The sequence below is a fragment of the Cyanistes caeruleus genome, chromosome 2 (genome assembly GCF_971803275.1).
Source record: "Cyanistes caeruleus chromosome 2, bCyaCae1.hap1.1, whole genome shotgun sequence".
Lineage (NCBI taxonomy): Eukaryota > Metazoa > Chordata > Aves > Passeriformes > Paridae > Cyanistes > Cyanistes caeruleus.
Window position 1 is genome coordinate 41,098,448 of NC_141702.1, and position 19,895 is coordinate 41,118,342.

The 19,895-nt window shown below is 37.9% G+C and overlaps 1 protein-coding gene across 3 annotated transcripts in view; it reads right to left on the reverse strand.

Moving 5' to 3' along the window:
- Window positions 1-263: 263 nt before the first annotated feature.
- Window positions 264-19,895, reverse strand: part of SIM1 (SIM bHLH transcription factor 1) — a 49,250-nt gene continuing 29,618 nt past the window's right edge. For all 3 annotated transcript variants that reach the window (XM_086876629.1, XM_023922192.2, XM_086876630.1), the window contains 3 exons: window positions 13,943-14,108; window positions 6,213-6,618; window positions 264-3,522 (listed from right to left, as the gene is read on the reverse strand). In XM_086876629.1, the coding sequence (XP_086732755.1) occupies window positions 2,792-3,522; window positions 6,213-6,618; window positions 13,943-14,108 (1,303 nt within the window). In that variant the 3' untranslated portion in view covers window positions 264-2,791. The remainder of the gene's footprint in view (window positions 3,523-6,212; window positions 6,619-13,942; window positions 14,109-19,895) is intronic.

A 19,895-nucleotide genomic window follows, 5' to 3' on the forward strand; every position in this document is an offset into this window, starting at 1 on the left:
CCCCAAAGTGTGGCTTCCTGACTAGTTGTGGCCTTTAGACCACAGACAGGGAACTGCAGCTGGCCTGCAGAATTCTGTTGCCTTCTAACCAAAAGCTTGATAGCAAGAGTGCTTCATGATCCCAAGAAACTTGAGTGCTGAGAAAACCCCATTCATTCAAACAGTTTAAGAAACTCTTTTGTAATACAAAATAATATTGACACTTAGGCATGGTTTTATATGTACTTGTAGGGATAATATGATACCATGTACCTCTATTCTAATTCGCTTTGCAAATTGTATTTTAATACTGTAAAATGAGACTCCAAGTACAAGTTTATTCATATTATTCATAGGAACAAGAGAAATAAATATGTATCCAGAACTAAATTTATAAAAATACTTTCTTATTCCTATGCTTTAGGAATATATACAATTGTTGGGCTGAAAGAAGTCCATTTTGGTCCATTTCCTCCTCTGAGTTAACGGTTGTCAATGTTTTTCTTCCCCTTGATATTTGCCTTTTTATCTTAAAACAAATAAACAAAAAAACCCCCAATCTGCTTCTCTTCATGACCTTCATTATCCGTTTGGCAATGAGTCAAATAAACTTATTGCCAAATCATTTTGTTCTCATTTTGCCTTGGCTATCATTCAATGCCCTGTCTCTCATTTCTGCCTCTAGTTCAAATAGTTTTAGACCATTATTTATCTCTCCTCTGTGCAGAGTTTGGTGCACATCAGTGACATTACCCCTTACTCTTTTCCTTTACAAAGATGACAGACCCAGTTTATTTAAAGCTTTTATTAGATCTTTCAGTCTCTTTATCTTTTGCTGAGCTCTGCTCCACCTTTTCTGTTATGAGGTTTAGATAATAAAGACCAGACTGTGTTGTTCTCCCTTGTGTTCAACGTGCATTTCACCAGGAGCGATCACACTGCAGTCAACAAAGGTTGCTCATGGAGTAAGGTACTACTCAATTCAAGATTCACAATCTGCTTTGGAGTGACCAGGACTATACACAATATTCCAAGTTCAGAGAGGTAATTTCCTCTGCTTTCAAGTGCATCTCTACTTACGTGGTTTATAATGTTACTATTTAGCTTTTGCTTCTGATTAGTTTTATTTGGAAACAGTATTTTTAACCCACCCATAGCATGCTGGTTTATATTTAGTCCCATTGATGACTCAGTCCCATATGTTGAGCTTCTGAATGTTACAAATTAAGCTAGTCTTAGAGCTAATCTCGTTTTAGTAACCACCTCAGGTCCCCTTTCCTCAACACTGGCATAAGAGGGAGTAGTGCTCCTTTCTGTTACAGTCAACTTTGGGACCATATAAATGCCATACAAAAAAAGGACAGATCTAGCAACTGTGACTACAAATGCCTTATTTTACATTTTTAACATATGTTTGCATTTATTCTTTTCCAATCAATGTCTTTGTTCACGAGGTTATTAAAAATTAAAAAAAATTCCTCGGCCTCTTTTGATGTCTTGTGTAACTCTAGGACAGGCCCAGATAATACCAGCATTCTTAATACAATTTAATTCCTTGGAACACTGATTTCCCGCTACTTTTTTATGTACATATGGCTGATTTTGATATCCATAATATTTTATGATATTCATTAAATTATCTGCTGAAATCAAGATGAGAATTCATATTTCTTTCTCAAGGTTATGCCTATTACTTCACTGTGTTTCAGACAGAGTAGTTATGATACTTTATGCTCTCTTAATTTACTCCAAAACTTTATCAAAGTTAGACAAACTGCCAAACAGTTTTTACCTGTTCTTGTCTCACGAATTTTTATATTTATGCAACTGCATTTGTATTTTACAGCAATATTGAGTTCCTTCTGTGTTTTAAATTAATTTTTAATTATTCAGCTGCTTTTCCTTATTTTATAAGTATTACTAAATGGCATACATAGCTACAGGGTTAACTGTTTATCTTGGACCACTCCTAATTCCAGTCTATTCTCCCTGTTTCTCCAGGCAATTTTCCTCCATTTCACTCCACTACCCAGCATGGGTAACCTTTCAAAAACAGGAGAACCATCTCCCATCTCTACAGTAAGACAAGCAAGCCCTTTACGTTTCTCAAAACTACAGTGAGAACGCCCCCCCTCTTTTTAATACAGTAGAAGTAAATATTTGACCATACTAACCATAAGGATTCTTTTCAAATCAAGCAAATGTAAATAGCTGTGTTTGTGAGTACACAAGGACATAACAATTCAAGGAGTTCTCTCTTCTTTCTCCCTCTTTTGATTTTATATAGGTCAGCCGTGGATGCTTTATACCACACAGCAGCATAACATGCTTGGCCTTTGGGGAGTAAACAAATCACCAGAAGTACACATTTGGCTGTGTATTTTGAAGGAAAACATCCCAACTTCCTGTGTTAAAAGAGTGCATAGCAGTTCTGTTGCCTGGTACCTATGCAGTTCAGAAGATCTGCCCTTGGCAGGATTTCCAAACAACACCTCTTACACAATGTGGGTAAACTGCTCTGTTAGCCTGCCACAAGCACTCCCTGCCTGGACCTCTTCCATCCTTCTCAGCATGCATGACACCAGCTTTGGGTTTAGCTCCATTTACTCTAACCCTGCATGCCAGTGCATTTTGTTTTTTTTTAAAATAATATGTTTTAACTAACTTATCCCCCCAAACTTTAGGTTCTTCTTTCTAGTGCACTGTGGTATGGGAAATGCTGGTAAGGACAAGGGCATGAAAACATATAATATCTTCCAATTAGATCTCAAAGGTTATTTTTTAAAGCACAAAATTTTTAGAAAAGAAAGTGTCAGCTTCCATTGGTTATTATAACAGATGTTCCCTTGTGTCCTTGTGCTGGATCTTGCTGCATCCTTAAGTGAGAAGTCACATCAAAGTGGGACCCATTACAGCCTAGGGAATAGTTTCTAATTGTTTCAGTGTCATATAGATGCTCTAGGGCATATCCAGTTAGTGTGTAAGCGTGCTTATCAAAGTACTGCCTATGGGAGCTGTAATAATTTGGAGAGGCTGCTGGGTGGTCTCCTTGAGTTTGATGAGGGGACATATCTGAATGCAAGTAGTCTTTAGCAAGCACCAAACTAGATTTTGATATTCGATCAGAGCTGGGGCTACTTATCCTGGACAGTGTTGTGGGGCTGTTGTCATAGTCATTTTCATGTGGGCTCATAATCTTTCCATCTCGCTGCTGGAGGTGTTCACAAGGAGGAGTGTTGGCAACTGTTGGGACACGGCAGACGTCCACTGCCAACTGCTGCTGAGGGTAGTTTGCAAAACAGATAGCATGCTTCTTCCCCGTGCCATTAATGGAGACCAGTGGGTCAGGAGTGTTTTTCCGCAGCTGTAGCCTGTTTTCTTCTTCTTTAATCATTTGCTGGGTGGCTCTTATTAAAGTTTCAATTTTGCTGGGCTCATGTGGACTGTTCTGGTACTGCTCAGTACGGTATCGGTCACCCGACTCGCTGGCAGAGCCAGGATCAGGTGAGCTAACAACACTGTCCTCATCCCAGTGTCCTCTTCCTAGGAAAGAGAGAAATGAGACAAGCACTGAGGTTTAAGGAGGCAAGTGGTCTTGAAGAGCATGTAATCTGAACCTTAGTTCACACACAGAGAATCAAGTCAGAGGTGAGTTGCAGCAGTCACCAAAAAAGACCCCCTGTTTTTCAGTGACAAGCTAGTTTCCAGTGTCTCCACTTGAAAAGAGTAACACAGTTGAAAATATATAAAGAGATATAAGCACCTCAGCACAGTTGTCTGGTGCCACCTGATATACTCTTGGATAGCCAAGCACCTGCATAAGGCTAGCAGGGATGGCACCAGCTCTAAAGCAACTCTGTCTTTTGGAGCAGCTAGAGGTCAGGCAGGATATCCTAGGGCATGTCAAAGTTCCCTCAATGCCAGTGTTCAGGTTCCTGGCCCCTTACTACTCTTTGTATCAACAAGGTCTGAGTGAATTTAGGCCATGGTAAAACTAAAAATCTCAGAGAATTACAAATGTAGAACATTCCAGCCTTTCCAGGAGCTAAAACAGAAACAGCATTGAGAGCATTAACAGCTTGTGGTTATGTAGAGACTTTATGCAGGTTACACAACAATAAATAACCACCAATAATGACAGAACTCTTCTTCAAAACTCAAGAACCCACAGCTTTTAGACGGGGGGACACTGTAAAAATGTGATGTCATATCCCCATGCATAAATATTTGCTTTTGAAATGGGAAAATATTATGACATTCTTACCTCTCTTTAAAAAATAAGGCCCATATACATATCAGAGAAGGTGTTCAGCTTGCAAGTAGCTGAAAGGACAGAATCATACCTGTCAGTCCTTGCCAGGAAGAAAGTAAGTGGCCCCAAAACCTAAATGGTCAACATAATGATAAAGGGCATGATTTGCTGAGATACATTCCTGCAGGAAGACATGTGTGGGACTTGCACAGGTTACTTATCAGTGCCTCTGTCTTGGCACATGCACAGTCTTCTTTGGGGATGAAGCACATTGAGTTGGCTGACAGTACTCCTCAAAGGAAGCCCATTTTCACACTAGCACATGGAGTTTCACTTGTTATGTGTTGGGTCAGGACATACAGATGTGTTTGGATTGCAGACCACTGCATTGCAGAGTTCATTACAAAAATCGGTGATGGGCTTTTACAATAAGAATATCCTACCACTGCTGGGGAAGTACTGCACTGGGAGTATCATGGGCATAAACTTATCCTTAACATCCTCTTAAGACCTGAACCCAAAATGCCAGGGCTAGTCAGGATTTTTACCCAAAACTACATGCAGACTGAAGACCTACTGAAAAATGTCACACTTGATAAGAAAGAAAAACAAACCTGCAGCACCTGAAATTACAGCAAAGCCAAACAACAGACTGAAACCAAATTATATTAGCCATTTGTGATAATTATTCTTGATAGAGGTATGAAATTAATATCTAACCCTTTTCCATTTGTACCTTAGTATGATATTTCTATGCTCAGCAAGAATTATCAGGCATAAAATTTGCCAGCAAATTATCATACTTTTCTAGATTGTCTTCTTCTTCTTGAGAAGAAAAAGCTACAAAACCACAATTGGGCAGAAGGACGGAAAAGACAAGGAAAGCAGCTTGATGTCACAGGAAAAGTGGAGAACAGTGCTCATCAGCAAAATTTTCAGCTCCTTTCCTTTCCTGTTTTTTCTCTGATTGCATTTCTTAGTACTTGTTATTTAGTAATTTTTTTCTAACCTCAACATAATTTTCCTCAGGTTGGAGCAAAACAGTTCTTTTTTGTTTACAAAGCCTTGTTCTGCAGGTCAATGGAATAGTGCTAATGTAATCTGCTTTGGTGAGTTCTTTTGAGGCAGCATTTGTTTTGACAGATTATTTTGTAGAAAAGCTTTTTTCTTTTTTATATGTTACAACCATTCTTAAAACCTGAATTCTGACTTTAGGGCCAGTTACTGTCATCCAAGATTCAGCCTATAATTTTAAAACCAATTACTTTTGGACTTTTCCAAACTCAGTATTCAGGCTTTCTCTGTGGTTCTTTTGTTACTTTCAGCCCCTGAAAATGTGCTAATGCACTGAGTTTGCAACCTGTCAGGAAGTAAACAAAATTTCAGGCTTGGTGCTGAAAGAATAGAGACATTCAAATTGGCTAAAAATTATAGCTGAGGATAAGTATCTGAAACCAAAAACAACTGTTAATTTCAATAGCCAACTTTAAATAAACACCAAATCATACAGAATCTAGTAATAGCCAGTAGGGAAAAAGTCATTTGGAGAAAAATTTCTCCATTGGCTTTCAAGATTTTTTTTGCTGTCTAGCTTGCATTTAGCTCTAATTTCTTGCTAAATATATTCCATCTGAAGTGTCTTGATCTTAAGTCAAATATAAACCACTTTTCTATCAAGTGGATTATTTTGTTTATATTTTTAAGATCATGCTCAAAATCTCCCCAGTCACATGTTTCCACCTTAATTTCACAGACTGATGAAGATACAGCAAAATTATATTTTGCTGCATATAAGCCAGACTGTAAAAGTCAACTCAACTTGAACCTTAAGTATTCCTCATCTCCACAGATGTGATCTCTGAGACAAGAACATACATCAATAGCACCTCACTTTCCATCTTTCACATAAACAGCTGTACGTTTCTGTCACATTGCTTTGGCTGAGATGGTGTCGCTTCTGCAAATCCTTGTTATGTCTTACCATGAATCCTGTGCACTGACGTTATGTGGGGCATACTGTTCTCATACGCTTCTCTGCTCTCAGGGGAGGACTTAGTCAGAGGCAATGCTGAACGAGAGCCCCACCAGCTCTCCCTTCCCGGCTGCGGCGTGCCAAGGAAATACCGGCCTGCTTCGCATCTGCCTCCTTCACAGGCCTGAGTGTGGAAATGTGTGTCATCCGTCAGCCTGGAGTGGTCGAGTGCAAAACCATAGCAGAGCGCGCTGCGGTCTGAGTACTGTCTGTAGGCACAGGAGACGTCGTGGTGCTGGGAGCTCGGTCTGTCCGCAGGCTCCAGGAGCTGGGGAGAAGCCGTGTCGGTCAGTGGGCTCCCACCCCACTGGCTCTCATGGTCAGACTCGGACCTCTCAGTGTGAAATCCAGAATACTGCAAAACAGGAGAGGCAGCATGGAAATTACCACACCTGGGTGAAATCTGCAAGTAACTGCACTGGGACGGCAGGGTATGTATGTATGCGATAGTGTGTTTTTTGTGAGCGTGCCCACATGTCTGCACCTTCTGATTGGGCTCCTGGTCCTTTCCTGTACAACACTCTGTAATGAGCTCACAGATGACAGGACAGACCTCATGAAAATCTAAAACATCCCGTGTCGGCCCTTAACAGCCATCTCCTTTATGATGTGTAATATTAGGCTCAGCAACATCGATGTTGCGATTCAATATATTTTTAGTATGTCCAGGTTTTCCTTGTTGCTTTGAAAGCTGTGCTTATGCTCAGCCTAGGTGCTCCAATGCACTTCAGCAAAACACTTCCAAAAGGGACTGAAATAACACTGCTCCTGGAGCATTCTCACACATCAAATTGAAACCTAATGTCTTTGAAGGTTTATTTCCTAAGGGTTCGCTCTCTTTCCCTCGTATCTTTTTTGTTGATATTTTTTTCCCCTTACTTGGAGTAAGTACTTACTTGGATCTTTGAACTTCTTTCCTCTTATTAGTAGGGAAAAGAAAGTTTCTTGTAAATTCTGCACTACCGGCATTTCTGTAAGGTAAAGCTCTAAAGCAATGGCAGATAGGTAGGAAGCTAAAAATCCCATCTCTATTGCAATATGGGAACAGGAAAAATCCAGAAACTAGTTGCCAGTAAAGGTAGCTGCTAACCAAAGCAGGCAGAGTGAGCATTTTTCACCCTCACTAAAGCAGGGCCCTCCCAACACACAAAAACAACTAGTAGGTAGCTGGAAAATTAGACAGGATAGGAACATGAGCATTTGTTTAGAGAGAAGTAAGGGTTAAGTTAAATGTCACAGATTTCTCGATATTCATGATGAATGCTTCAAACTTTTAGATATCTTTTGGGAAAGGAAAAGAATGTTTATTAAACCTCCTAGGATTTAGCTATCTCATTTTTAAATCTTTTTATTTATTGGAACTGTCAAACTTCACGGAACATTTTTAAATCAATTTCACCCATGATTATGGACTGGGATGAGACCAAAGCTGTACATGCTCACCTCTTCAGCACTGCACACTCATGTCACAAATCAATCTATTACAACATGAAACCTTGGAATTCTCCCATTCCATCACTCACCTTCCATATGCCCACTCTGCCTTTTCTTTTAATAGGCCTAACATAAGGTTACCTTCCTTTTCATTAGATTAAGTTGCTATGAAACTCCTCATTATCAGCCAGGATCAAGGTTTTATGCACTTACCAATCGAAAGTACTGACCAGATGTTTGGCTTACAGAAACTTAAACCATCTGTGCAACATCAGTAGAGTTTTTGGCATTTAATTGGGCATTTCTTCAGTATTCCCGTTTATATTTGTGAATACCATTTAGGTTGTGAACATGATAGGTTATTTAAAGGAAACAAAGGAAGGGTCATGGCTTTGAGGAAGTCAATTATATTTTGTTATTAGTTGTCAGAAGAATGCCCATAGGCAACACGCCTACCAGCAGACATGGAGGAGGTCAGAAAGTTAGTACCACCATACTCATCACAAAGGTTTAGAGATGAAAGGACAAACATGAATTTTCATGAAGGTTAGATAGTTACAGAGCCACAAAAGGGTTCTTTTAAACGCCAGTAATTCAACATACACTAACTAGGAACTTTATTTAGTCACCACAGTGTTATGTCATCAACTGGAGCATCTGTCCCCTCTATTATCCTTTCAGATCTAACATCTACAAACTGTTTAATCACAAAGACACATTCATAAATAACAGCTGAATTATTGTAAGCTTTTTTGCTAAAATGCATAGATAAAATTGAGTTCCCAATAAAAAAAAATAGAAATTATTAACAACATTAACAGTTACTAAAATTTATCTAGAATGAAAAATCAAAAAAAAGAGAAAACTACATTTTAATCTGGTTTTAATTTTAGAATTATTTTTGATGCTCTTTTTGGAGTTGATTTGTATAAACCAGATTTTTTTAATTTTAAAAGTTCAACAGAAATACTACATAGTATAAGCCTAAATGCAAATATAGAAAAGTCAAGAGTTCATTTATTTCCTTATTAAAAATAAAACTCCTAGTATGTATTTCTTTTATGAGGAGGACAAGGAAAATTAATTTCCAATAATATAATAATGAAATTTCTTTTTTGGACTATTTATTATGCTAATAAATTCCAGAGAATCTTTCAAACTGAAAACTCTTAGTTTTCTTTAGCTCTCCTAGATATTCTTCTATTAGTTCTCTTTTCCTAAGGACACTTCAGCGTCCAACATAGCTTCTATTGAAGGGAATATCTTCATTTAACTGAAAAATTGTACAATTTCTGCTTTTATCTTGAACCTAATTACAAAAGGCCTTTGTGCACTTTTATTAAAGAAAGGGAAATTATCTCAAAGGGCTTATGTTTAGTATATCAGAAATGCACTGCGTGATGTCATATAACCATGTATCAAGACCAACAATACTTGACTCATCTTCTTTGTACTTGATGTAAATGAAGATTATTTGAGATCTGACCTGCGACAGCTGCTAGGCCATGGACAGAATTAAATTAACGCAGTCAATTGTTTGTGACCCACATTTTCTGCTAAGGTTTGATATGACTACTTACTCCTAAGGTATGACATAAGCAGACACACGGCAAAAGTATGTCTAATTCCCTTTAAAGCCAGCCACATCTCTATTTGGCATCGTCAGGCTGCCTCCACTGCTGCGGTCCAACCACTGCCTCTTCTGGGAATCTGATGTTGACAGGTGGAGATTTCAAATACGGGCATGTGTGACATGTTGATGGGGGGAGAAATGAAAGGGTGATCAAAGATATTGCTTTACTGAAATGGGAGTAGAAACACTATCTCTCAAGTCAGAATTAGGCTCCCATATGTCAAGTGATGAAAGACCATAAAAAATTGAATCAGATTTAATGAAAATTATGGCAAACTAAAATCAGCTTGGTTTTTTTCAATCCCAGTCATGTCCCAGCAGAAACATTCTATTTTCTGCTAATATCTGCTCTCTGATTTCTAAATTTATTACATTATAGTTTTTGACAAAATTTATTCAGCAGATAGTGATAAAGAACTTCAAACTGGAAACATCCAAAATCCCTTCAAGGTGATTTCTGAATTGTCATCGGGTATAAAGAACAACAAAACATAAACTGTTTTGGTCCCTGGAAACTGAATTGTCGCCTCTGAAAATTAGAACTATCATCCAGGTTGGTAATCCAGTGTACAATCACAGTGAGAGCAGACCAGCAGGATTAGTACTGACAAAGAAGGGGTCTGTGGGCCATCAATAATAAATTTTCATTTGAAGAAAAACATTGGGGGGGGGGTGAAGAGACAAGGAAATAGGAAGATATAAATTCTATGTCTAAGGAATCTTACTTTGCGAGAGTCCATGGAAATGTATTGGGCCAGTAGACAACTTAATATTTCTCGTGTGATTGTCTTTTACCTGATCTTCCATTCCTACAGGTGTCTCACTGGCCTGAGGACTTGTTCTGTCATACACAGCAACATCATCCACATGCCACCCCAGATGTTCTAACAGATATTATAGATGTACAATTTTTAGGCGGCCTACTCAGGCTTTTATCCTCCCAGAGTCCTCTTTTCCATGAAAAACTTTCACTACATCAGCATTAGCAGCTTTTCTCTTGATTTGTGTCTGAGCCACGAGGAAAAAAACATCACAAAGGCAGGCTGCATTGTACTAAGAACATATGCACACTTTTAAATCACTTTTATCTTACATTTTACTAATGTAATCCTGAAATGTAAAATATGCTCTTTTCTCATTCACTATTATAGGCACAACAGATGGTGAAAGGCTTAGATTAAAGTAATACAGCATGTCCATTAAAATAACCCCCACTGCTGGTGACTCTTCACCAGACCAGGAGTTATGTTTACTATAAAAAGAGGAGTGGAGTGTGCTTTGCTTTTGAACACACTAGAAGTTGCCAAAGCTTTAGGCTACAGGAAGAAATTAAAACAAAACAAAACCCAGGCTAGCTAGAATTCAGCCTGACTCTGTTATCTTTACCTCATTGGGTGATATGCCCAGATAGAGATGGATTGCAGAATTAATCCAAAATAGCCATCTAAAGGAGATATAAAACCAATATATCTCTGAACTCTGATGTATTAATATATACCTATATACCTACTTATATACCTTACATACCTATACCTATAATATACACCGATTTCCAAAAATTTATGTATTCTGTAATACACATCAAAGCCTCCATCCAACAGCTCTTAGGTACATCCTTACTTGCATGTGTACTTTCATGAGATACATATAAATATCTATATATGTATATATATAAAATCTTTATCCAAGAACTAAGATGAGATATGAAGCAATAAACATTTAACCAGATCTCACCATGAAACATTTCCACTGCGGGCAAACAACAGGCAATTTAAATATTTTTTAATACAATCATCAATAATGGGACATTAAACTCCAAAGCAGACCAGATGATGATAATTAAAATGTTTTTCCAGTCTTGTTGTTATTGCCTGTGTATGGAACAAATGAGGTCCTGGGCTAATTCTTGGGAGCACAGAGGTGCAGGGCTAGATTTTGGGAGGCCCTCACAGTGATCATGATGATGATTATATTGTGGGGGTAGACTACAGGCATCTTTTCACCAACTCATGATTTCCTTTTTCTGCAAATATCCATCAAACCTTCATCTGCCTATTTGGGGTTTTTTCCCACCATCTCTTTCAGCTCTGTACCTCCCTGGTGGGAGAGGATTCTTCAACCTCTGAGCAAATTCTGCAGCTGGGCCACAAATTTTGGGTTGCTCTCCTCTCTGCTTGCCTTTCCCCTGCCTGAGGCTAGTTTCACAGAGCCCACTAGCCCACTGTACTAACAACACACAGTGTTGATCAGATGCTGACCAATGCCTCCAGTTTAATGAACTCAGTTTTACTAAAGTCTGCAAGTCCCACATTATGTTTGATTTTGCATAAGACTTGGGGAAAAAAACTTCAACACTTTGGTCTTAGATGACCAGAACATCCACTTTTTGCCCTAGCAGTAAAAATTCAGCTGAAATGGATTAGTATAATTTTCATACTGTTCACATCTCACATACCTATCTTAGGAACACACAGCTGGCAAAGGTGAAGGATTCTCAGTCAGCACACAATAAAGCATATGACCTCTTTTTCTTTTCAAGAGAGAAGCAAATTAAATGGTAAGGGGAAAAGATAAAAAGAAACGAAAAAAATTGGGAACGAAATTATGTACATTTAAAATATCATAGGTACCCTTGACTTTAAGAAGTACTTTGCCCACTGCCATTATTTTACTAATAAACTTCCTGCTTCCTTTCCTCACCACGGCTCAGGCTCCTGTGTAAGCCAAAACCCGTGACCTCGCTCTTCAGCTGTGACTTTTAAGTCACACTCTAATTTTCCTTTCCTGACTGGCAAATTACATGGGCAGGAGACTGAGGGACACAGGCCGTACCACCTGCTGCATGTTCTTCACAACAGCTTCTCTTAGTCTTTCAACAGTTTATTCAGTGGTGGAGAAGGATGAGAGGGAGGCAAAGCCAAGCTGCCAGCATTACTTGTGGTGATGGGCTGCAATGAATGGTATGACCATTTTTCAAGATATTGGCAACTAACATGGCTGCTTGTTTTTGAATGATGAAATATGTGACTTTAATATCAGGCAGCTGGTAATGAGGATGCAAAATGAAAGTGGAGATTAAGTGCTCTGGGCTTTCAGACTACAATTCCTGATAAACCAAAAGTCACAATGCTGCACTGCTCATTCAGTATGCTTTTCTGATGACAGATAGAATAAGGAGGTCATACTTTCAGAAGTCAGATAGATGTGGAAGGATAACAGCTCTTCAGATGGGATTGTCCTGCTAGCAAATGAATACTTTGGAAAGGACTGTAAAAGGCAAGATGAAATTTAATTACAATACATCAAAGATAGTAATAAAAAAATTAATTTAGAATTATTTGTATGTATCTTCCCCAGTTCTTTTAAGCAGTTTGATTACAACAGTTTGATGTAGGGCAATCAAGAAAAAGGCTTTTTTTACAACCCACAGAAACATGTATGAACAAGTGAGCTAGAATTATCTGACAAAAGTTAGATTCTTAAAATTAGGAATTCATATCTAGGTGCTCGGTTAAATATTTCCTGTGCCAAAAGCAGATGTCCTTTAACTTAAATTCTTATCCTTGGTAATTTTGAGAGGAAAAAGAAAGCAAGGAAGTGATGCAGACATTTGGGACCATATTGCACACTCTCAGAGGTCCATTTAGAAAACATTGTGCCTGCAGAGAAACTGTAACTATTAAGGTCATTATCAGTTAAATACTGAGGCTCTTTAAATATTGTACTAAATATTGGACTCTAAATATACATACCACTTCAATGTTACATTGCGAATGCATACATTTATATCCATTTTTTTTATATATTCATTTATATCCTTTCATGTAGAGGTATAAGAGCAGTAGCACTTGTATCAGTAGTAAACATTGTGGTTATTTTAGTAAACATGTTTTTTGAGCTGAAAGTTTGATTGTGTAAGGATACAAGTGCTGTGACATTGCCTGCAGAAATCAGTTGCATAAAGGTATTGTGTAAGTTTCACTTCACAGACCCAATTGAGTCTGGTCCATTCTCCAAGTTGGGACATGTTCCTTACATGTTAGGCTTGAAAATGAAATCTGGGAAATTAAAGTCTACTGATGTCAATGACCATCTCCTACTGTTTTCCTCCTTTCAAAGCTTTACACTCAAAAAAGTACAGATTTTCTTGTTCCAATTCACCAAGTTGGCTGACTGCTTTCCCTCATCAAAACTCACTCCTCTTGACTACAACTTCATTATTAACTGCTATGAAATATCAGGCAGCATTCTAGATTTGTTTGAATTAGTAAAGACCAAGTAAAAAAAGAGCAAGGTTTCTTAAATGGCAAAACTCACAGTCTTCTCAAAACAAGTATTTCAAACCAAACATTTTCACTTGTCCTTCTGTCCACTTCTCATTAACTCTGAGCCCTGTGCTACTATTGTTATTGATAATGATTTATTATGCATGCTGAAACATAAATGTTTCCAGCTTTTTAGAAGCAGTTTAAAGAAACATATCCCTGTCTCAAGCTCGTATAACCTGCCATCCTTTATTCTGTTCTTTGGCCCACTCTAGTTACTTGGGTGAAGTAGCAGTCAAAATCAAGATATTCAAAAATATTTAGTTTAGTTTTTCAAAGACAGCTACCTGTGGGTACGGTGATGTCCTTGATTTTGACTTTGTGCTTGAGAGGCGAGATTTGCTTCCCTTTCTATTATCCGTTATGGTCGGAGTTGAATTTGCGTAAGAGAATGCCGGCTTGGTAGCAGTGACCTGATCCAGGGAGAGCTGTAGTCCTTTATATTCAGTATCCCTATATGAAAGGCAAAAGGGAAAAACAAACTCACTTCATGTTTTAATGGGAAACATTCCTTTCTTCTTAGTGGGGGGTGGAAACAAAAGATATTTTTAAGGAAAAAGAATAAAACCACCCAGGGCAAGCCAGTATATCCCCCTAATACATTTATGGAGTATAGCTTACTAAGCAATAGCACGATTTTTACACTGAAAATATGATTGCTTTTTGCATCCAGCTGTTATCATCCTGATCTACTTTCTTCAGTAATAAAAAGCAATGTGATGGATATTTCTGAGATTTGTATTACAGGTCTACATTGGTCACATAGCTAAGCAGTAAACAGGATACATTTTCCTCAAAACTCTTTTAACTGCGCAACTACAAACTTACTATATGTGTATTATATGTGTGTGTTCACACGTGTGTATGTGGGGTGCACATAAGAGCTTAGAGAGATGACTAAATAAACTGAGCAAAACAAATTTTTCATGGGAAACTTTTAATCTCTAAGATCGTATTTTTCATTGTTTAAGAAGTTTCAGGCAATTGTATAAGTTGTTGGGGTTTTTTTGGTTTGGTTTGTTTTTCTTTATTCTACAAGTCTTATGAGTGTTCATCCATTTTTAGTTTCTTATACCAGTTTACCAGTCAGAGAAAATAGCTAAATAAATAGAAATCTTGTGATTTTAATAGCCTGTCCCTCACTCAGAAAATAATAGGGGTTTTCTATGGGGAGCTATATATAATGTCAGTTTTTGAAGTTTGGCATTAGTTTCTTCAAACTAATGAATACATAAAAGTAAGGAAAACTGGCATTGTTCACAATGTCTAACTAAGCATAACGAGGGCACATGCATTGGACTGCACTCCTCTGCACACATCTGCATGTCTGCTGATACCCGGGGGAGTAACAAATGAGCTCTCCGGCTTTCATGTAGTCATACGGAACCTATTCTGACAATGATTTATTAAAAGAGAGAAAAGCAAGAGCTTCTTCCTGACCTACCTACCTGGATGAAAAGAGGAAGGATTCTTTTTTTTTTTTTCCTTTGTGTTATCAGTAGAGAAGTAAGGGATAAGGGAAGAATAATGCTTCTCTTAAGCAGTCAGTGAGGCAACATATTCATTCACACATTATCCTATGCCCCATCTAAACCTAAAGAATAACACTTAAAGAATTAAATTTATAATTAATTTTTTACCTAACTTTAGCAGCAATGTCTTGGTCTATAATCACACAAATATTGATGTATAAGCCATAAGAGTCTAACTTTTTTAGAAAGAAACTGCATCACAACCTAAGCATATTACAGCTTAGTATACTGAAATGTTTTCAGATAAAAGTCAGGGTTAGAAGAATAAACTTGATAAGTCACCGAGAAAAGTGAGATAGGATGAGTCTTTGAGTAGTCACTGATAAACCTGCATAACAAACAGATTAATTCATCACAGTTCTATGATAATTTTTTTTGTGTGTCTGATGAAAAGCAAGCTTATTGGTTGAAGAGGCTTGAGTTTTTTGGCAATGCAGACAATGTATATGCGTCTATGTATATAGAACACATGGAAGTAAATCCCTGACATTAGAACTGCACTTACTATGCTGTTTCTAGTCCATAGGAGACAGGGATTTGTCAAGTATAAATAGTGCTTTGTAATGCAGAATTATTTCTTAATGAGGTAATTTCTTCAAATTTTAGCTTTGATAGAGACAGGTCTCTGCTAGAATATCTGCTTTTCAAATGTCCTGTCGGCAGTGAAATCGTCTGAGTATGGGGATTTGCTTTGTCCTCTTTGACAGGTACAGCTTGTCCACATATTTTGAAAGCATTAATCTTTCCCGTGGTTACCCTCAAAATTTTCATCCAGACACCTTGACTTGATATGCAAAGCATCTGTCTCCATAATTGATTCCTATGAAATTATCTCCATGTTATATGAAACACAGAAGATGTCAAACAGTCTTCATGTTTAACTGCTACAATGCATGAGATAGCCCTGAAAATACTATTAGTCTCATCCTGATATACACACTCACCCTAACTATTTGTTATGAGAAGAGGAAGGGTCCTGTGTTCTCAGTCAGGGGCTGAAAATATTAACACCAGAAACTAAAATTAATCAAAACTAAGTAGGTATGTTTTCAGAGAGGGTATGAGGGGTATGAGGAGGTTGCATTTTAGCTTTAAGCCTACCAATCCTTTTACCTCTGGTTTTGCTGGAGAACCCATACATCTGTTCTCCTGCCATCAACTTCCCATCTCTGTTTTTTGCCACCCTGTAAACATCTGCTGCTTTCTAGTGTCAGTGAAAAAGTTTTAAAACACTGGGAGAAATACCACCCTGGTATTCAGACCACACTCTCATTTCAACACTGCTTGTCTGCTGCTACTATATATATAAGGGTCAAGCATTCAAGAATATAGAGACTACTCTCTGCAATGTTTCTAGGTCATGGGAACCAGAAAAAAACCCCAACAAAACAGTCAAACCAGACTTACCAAAACCTTGCATGCCATTCTGCGTTACTTTTCTACATCCTTGGCATTGTTATGGTGAGGGCTCACCCTCACAGAACACTACACCTTAGAATAAAAAAGACAAGCCTGTATTTGCAGCCAGTTGCTTAGAAAGTAACTTCATTAAAAAAATGAGAATAAAGAGGCTACCTGAAGTTCTTGCTGCCAGATGAAATGTTTTCCCTTAGAAAAAGAAGATTCCTGTGCTCTCTTTGCAGGTGAAATACTGTATTGTTTCATCACTGAGTCATGATACAATACCATCTCAACCCTTTCCTAGAAGAGCTACCCTTCAGAACAAACAAGAGAGATACCAGAACACCATTGTCAACTGCTCAAGATAAATATCAGAAGTTATAAAATAACAAGGAAAGAAAACATGGAGGAAGGTCCAGTGGCCTCAATATCAGATGCAAAAGATGTTCCTTTAAGAAATGAAAACATTTTTGAGTATATCCGTATGCACTGTGAGACGAAAGACTAGAGAAAGCAGAACTCCTAGTGATATGCAGACTACAGATAGAAATTCTGACAACTAGAGGAATTTTAAAAACTTTCATCAACATGGAACTATAATTTCCACATTCCTATTCTCAGAGCCCTCTATTCAGTCACAGCGTCAGTACACAAACACCAGTACAGCATCTTGTGTTCTATGTATAATTAAATAAAAGGTGATGGATACGAGCCTCTCCCTCCAAGGTCCTCACCTTCAGGATCCCACAGGGATCCATACAGTCTACATCTATCTACATGAGACTGCTGAGAGAGAGAGAGTGATATGGCATGTGTTCAATTGCTAACAGTATGTTGCTGACAATCTACTATTTATCTCATTTTCTGATGCAACTATCATCACTATAAAACATCAGAATAACTCCAGGAAATTAGCTCTTAAATGAAGAACAGATGGGTCAAACTGAATCCAGAAAAGACCAAAGTGGTGCTTCTTTGCAAAGGGAAACACATTGAAGACCTCCACCTTTTCATGATGGGAAACAGCCATTCTTTCCACAATTGGATGGAAATTCTAGGTCTTCTGATTCCTCAGAGAATGTGAATGCATATGCTTTTGGAAGCACGTGGTTCAAAAATTGCATTATTTTTCCTCTATCTTGTCATTCCTCCCCATATGAGAATCTGCCTGGTATGGTCAATGTATCAGGCACCTACAGACTGGATAACAAGGCTTCACCGTAAGCAAATTCAGAAGACAAAGCATAAAATCTCCTTGCTACAATATGCTGCTTCCCATCTTCTTCTCAGATCTAACTCCCAGAAGCATTTCCACTTTATGCCATGTCTCTGGCTCTTTCAGTGCTCTTCATAAGGCTTGAACCTAATCCTGAAAGTACTTATAGGCATACTACATGTACACTGTGAAAAACCGAGGATCGATGACTCTACCAACTGCATTTCTCTGCAATGAAGCATCTGAAAGTTGAGTGCAAAACATTCTTTACTAAAGACATCCAGCTATGGCAAGCTGTGAAGATGGTGAAGGACAAGGGCTGAAGGAGCAGAATGTTTGGAAGAGGAAGCCAATCTTTTTGTACATTACTTGGATGTCAAGTGAATCTGCAACACTTATGCAAAATCTTCTCAAAATTCAGCTTTAGAAAACACTTTCTGCCTACTATCATGGCCAAAAGGTACTATATGAAACAAGGTAGCAACAGTCTAGCTAATCAAAGTTTGAATCACTAGCAGACAGACCCAAACAAACACCAGTAAGAGAGTATCTGAGCACCACAAAACCTGAGTTCTCAGCAAATGGGAGAGTTTACACTAATACAGTGACTAAACATGTGGTTAGAGCTCACCATCAAAATGAAAAGAAAATGAGAGGGGTTTTTTAATATGGGCTTTTTGAAGGAAAAAATATGAGGAAAGGGTGAGTCAGCACTGACAGAAATAACGTTGGGAAGACAGATGGTCAGAGTGGCTCACGACAAACTAAAACTGTACAGACAAGCTGGGCTTTTATTGTAATTGTGCTTCTTCAGTGAATGGTGTGATGTTTGGGACTACTACAGCTCACTGTAGAAGTGAGGGTAGACATTAACATTAGACAGCTAAAGGCACAAATAGTTTTCAAGATATTAATACTCCCTACTTAAAGACTTACTTAAAGACTGTGTTGGGTATGGAACAGAAGAAAACTTAAGCCCTGAAAAACTCTCACAAACAGAAAGAGCAGGTAAATAGGATGTATCCAGAGGAAGAAGTAAAAGAATGACACCCATTAGTAAAGAATAAATACCCAGGTTCATCCAAAATTGCTTAAGAAGGGCAACCAGACTAAAGAATACAGATCTTATATATCCAGAATTATAATATAAGCAGCATAACCTTCAAAACAAAAAGAAAATCTTCAAAAAAGAAGAGAAAATTCTCGGTTCAAGGAAAATTCTGCAAAACTGTAAGGCAAATCATCTTTTTACATTAATACCACTACATGCCAGAAAGGAAAAATAAGGTACAGGTGCAATAGTAGAGAATACACAGATAACCAGAGGCAGATATTTACTGTGCATTTAATTCCTTCAAAAGACACTAAATGTATACACCTTAAAGAAGATTAACAGAAATTCAGTTTTCATATGTGGATACATCTTTGGATGAAAAGGCATCATGGGAGCATCAAAACCTGATAAACACTGGATAACAACCTGCACCGACATCATTCTTTACACATATTAAAAACCTCATGAAATAGAAGCTGAGAGTAAAAACGTTATGTGATCTTAGTGCAGCAGATTCCTACATCATGGGTACATCATTCACCTGACTTAAGCAAAGCAGAAAATGTTCATGACAATGAAAACAAGGTTTCATTACAACTGGTTACACTATTATTTCTATTGAATACATGATGTATGTTCTTCATTTTCTCTGGTATTACTTGGAAAATCTATGGATAGGATCATACACACTCTTCATTTCTTCTAGCTAAAAGTCAGGAAAATTATATTTTTCAGACTTTCTGCCAGTCTAGCAATAGAAACTGTGAGATTAAACTAAAGATGTTAATGTCATTAATGTTCAATCTGTTTTTCTGAGTTATTGCAGTTTGGCTAAAATCAGACATGAAGGTGGTAAAAATCAGGTACTTTCTCATGCATGTCTGACCACAGCACTGCAATATATCTTTCTTCTACTTTAAAACAATGCCTGAGTCTTTTAACATTTCCACTCTCCAGCTAATGCAATGCTAACAGAGCACCATTCAGCAGATGAGTAAAAAGAGAACAGATTCTGGCTGTTTGTCATCTTCATGGCT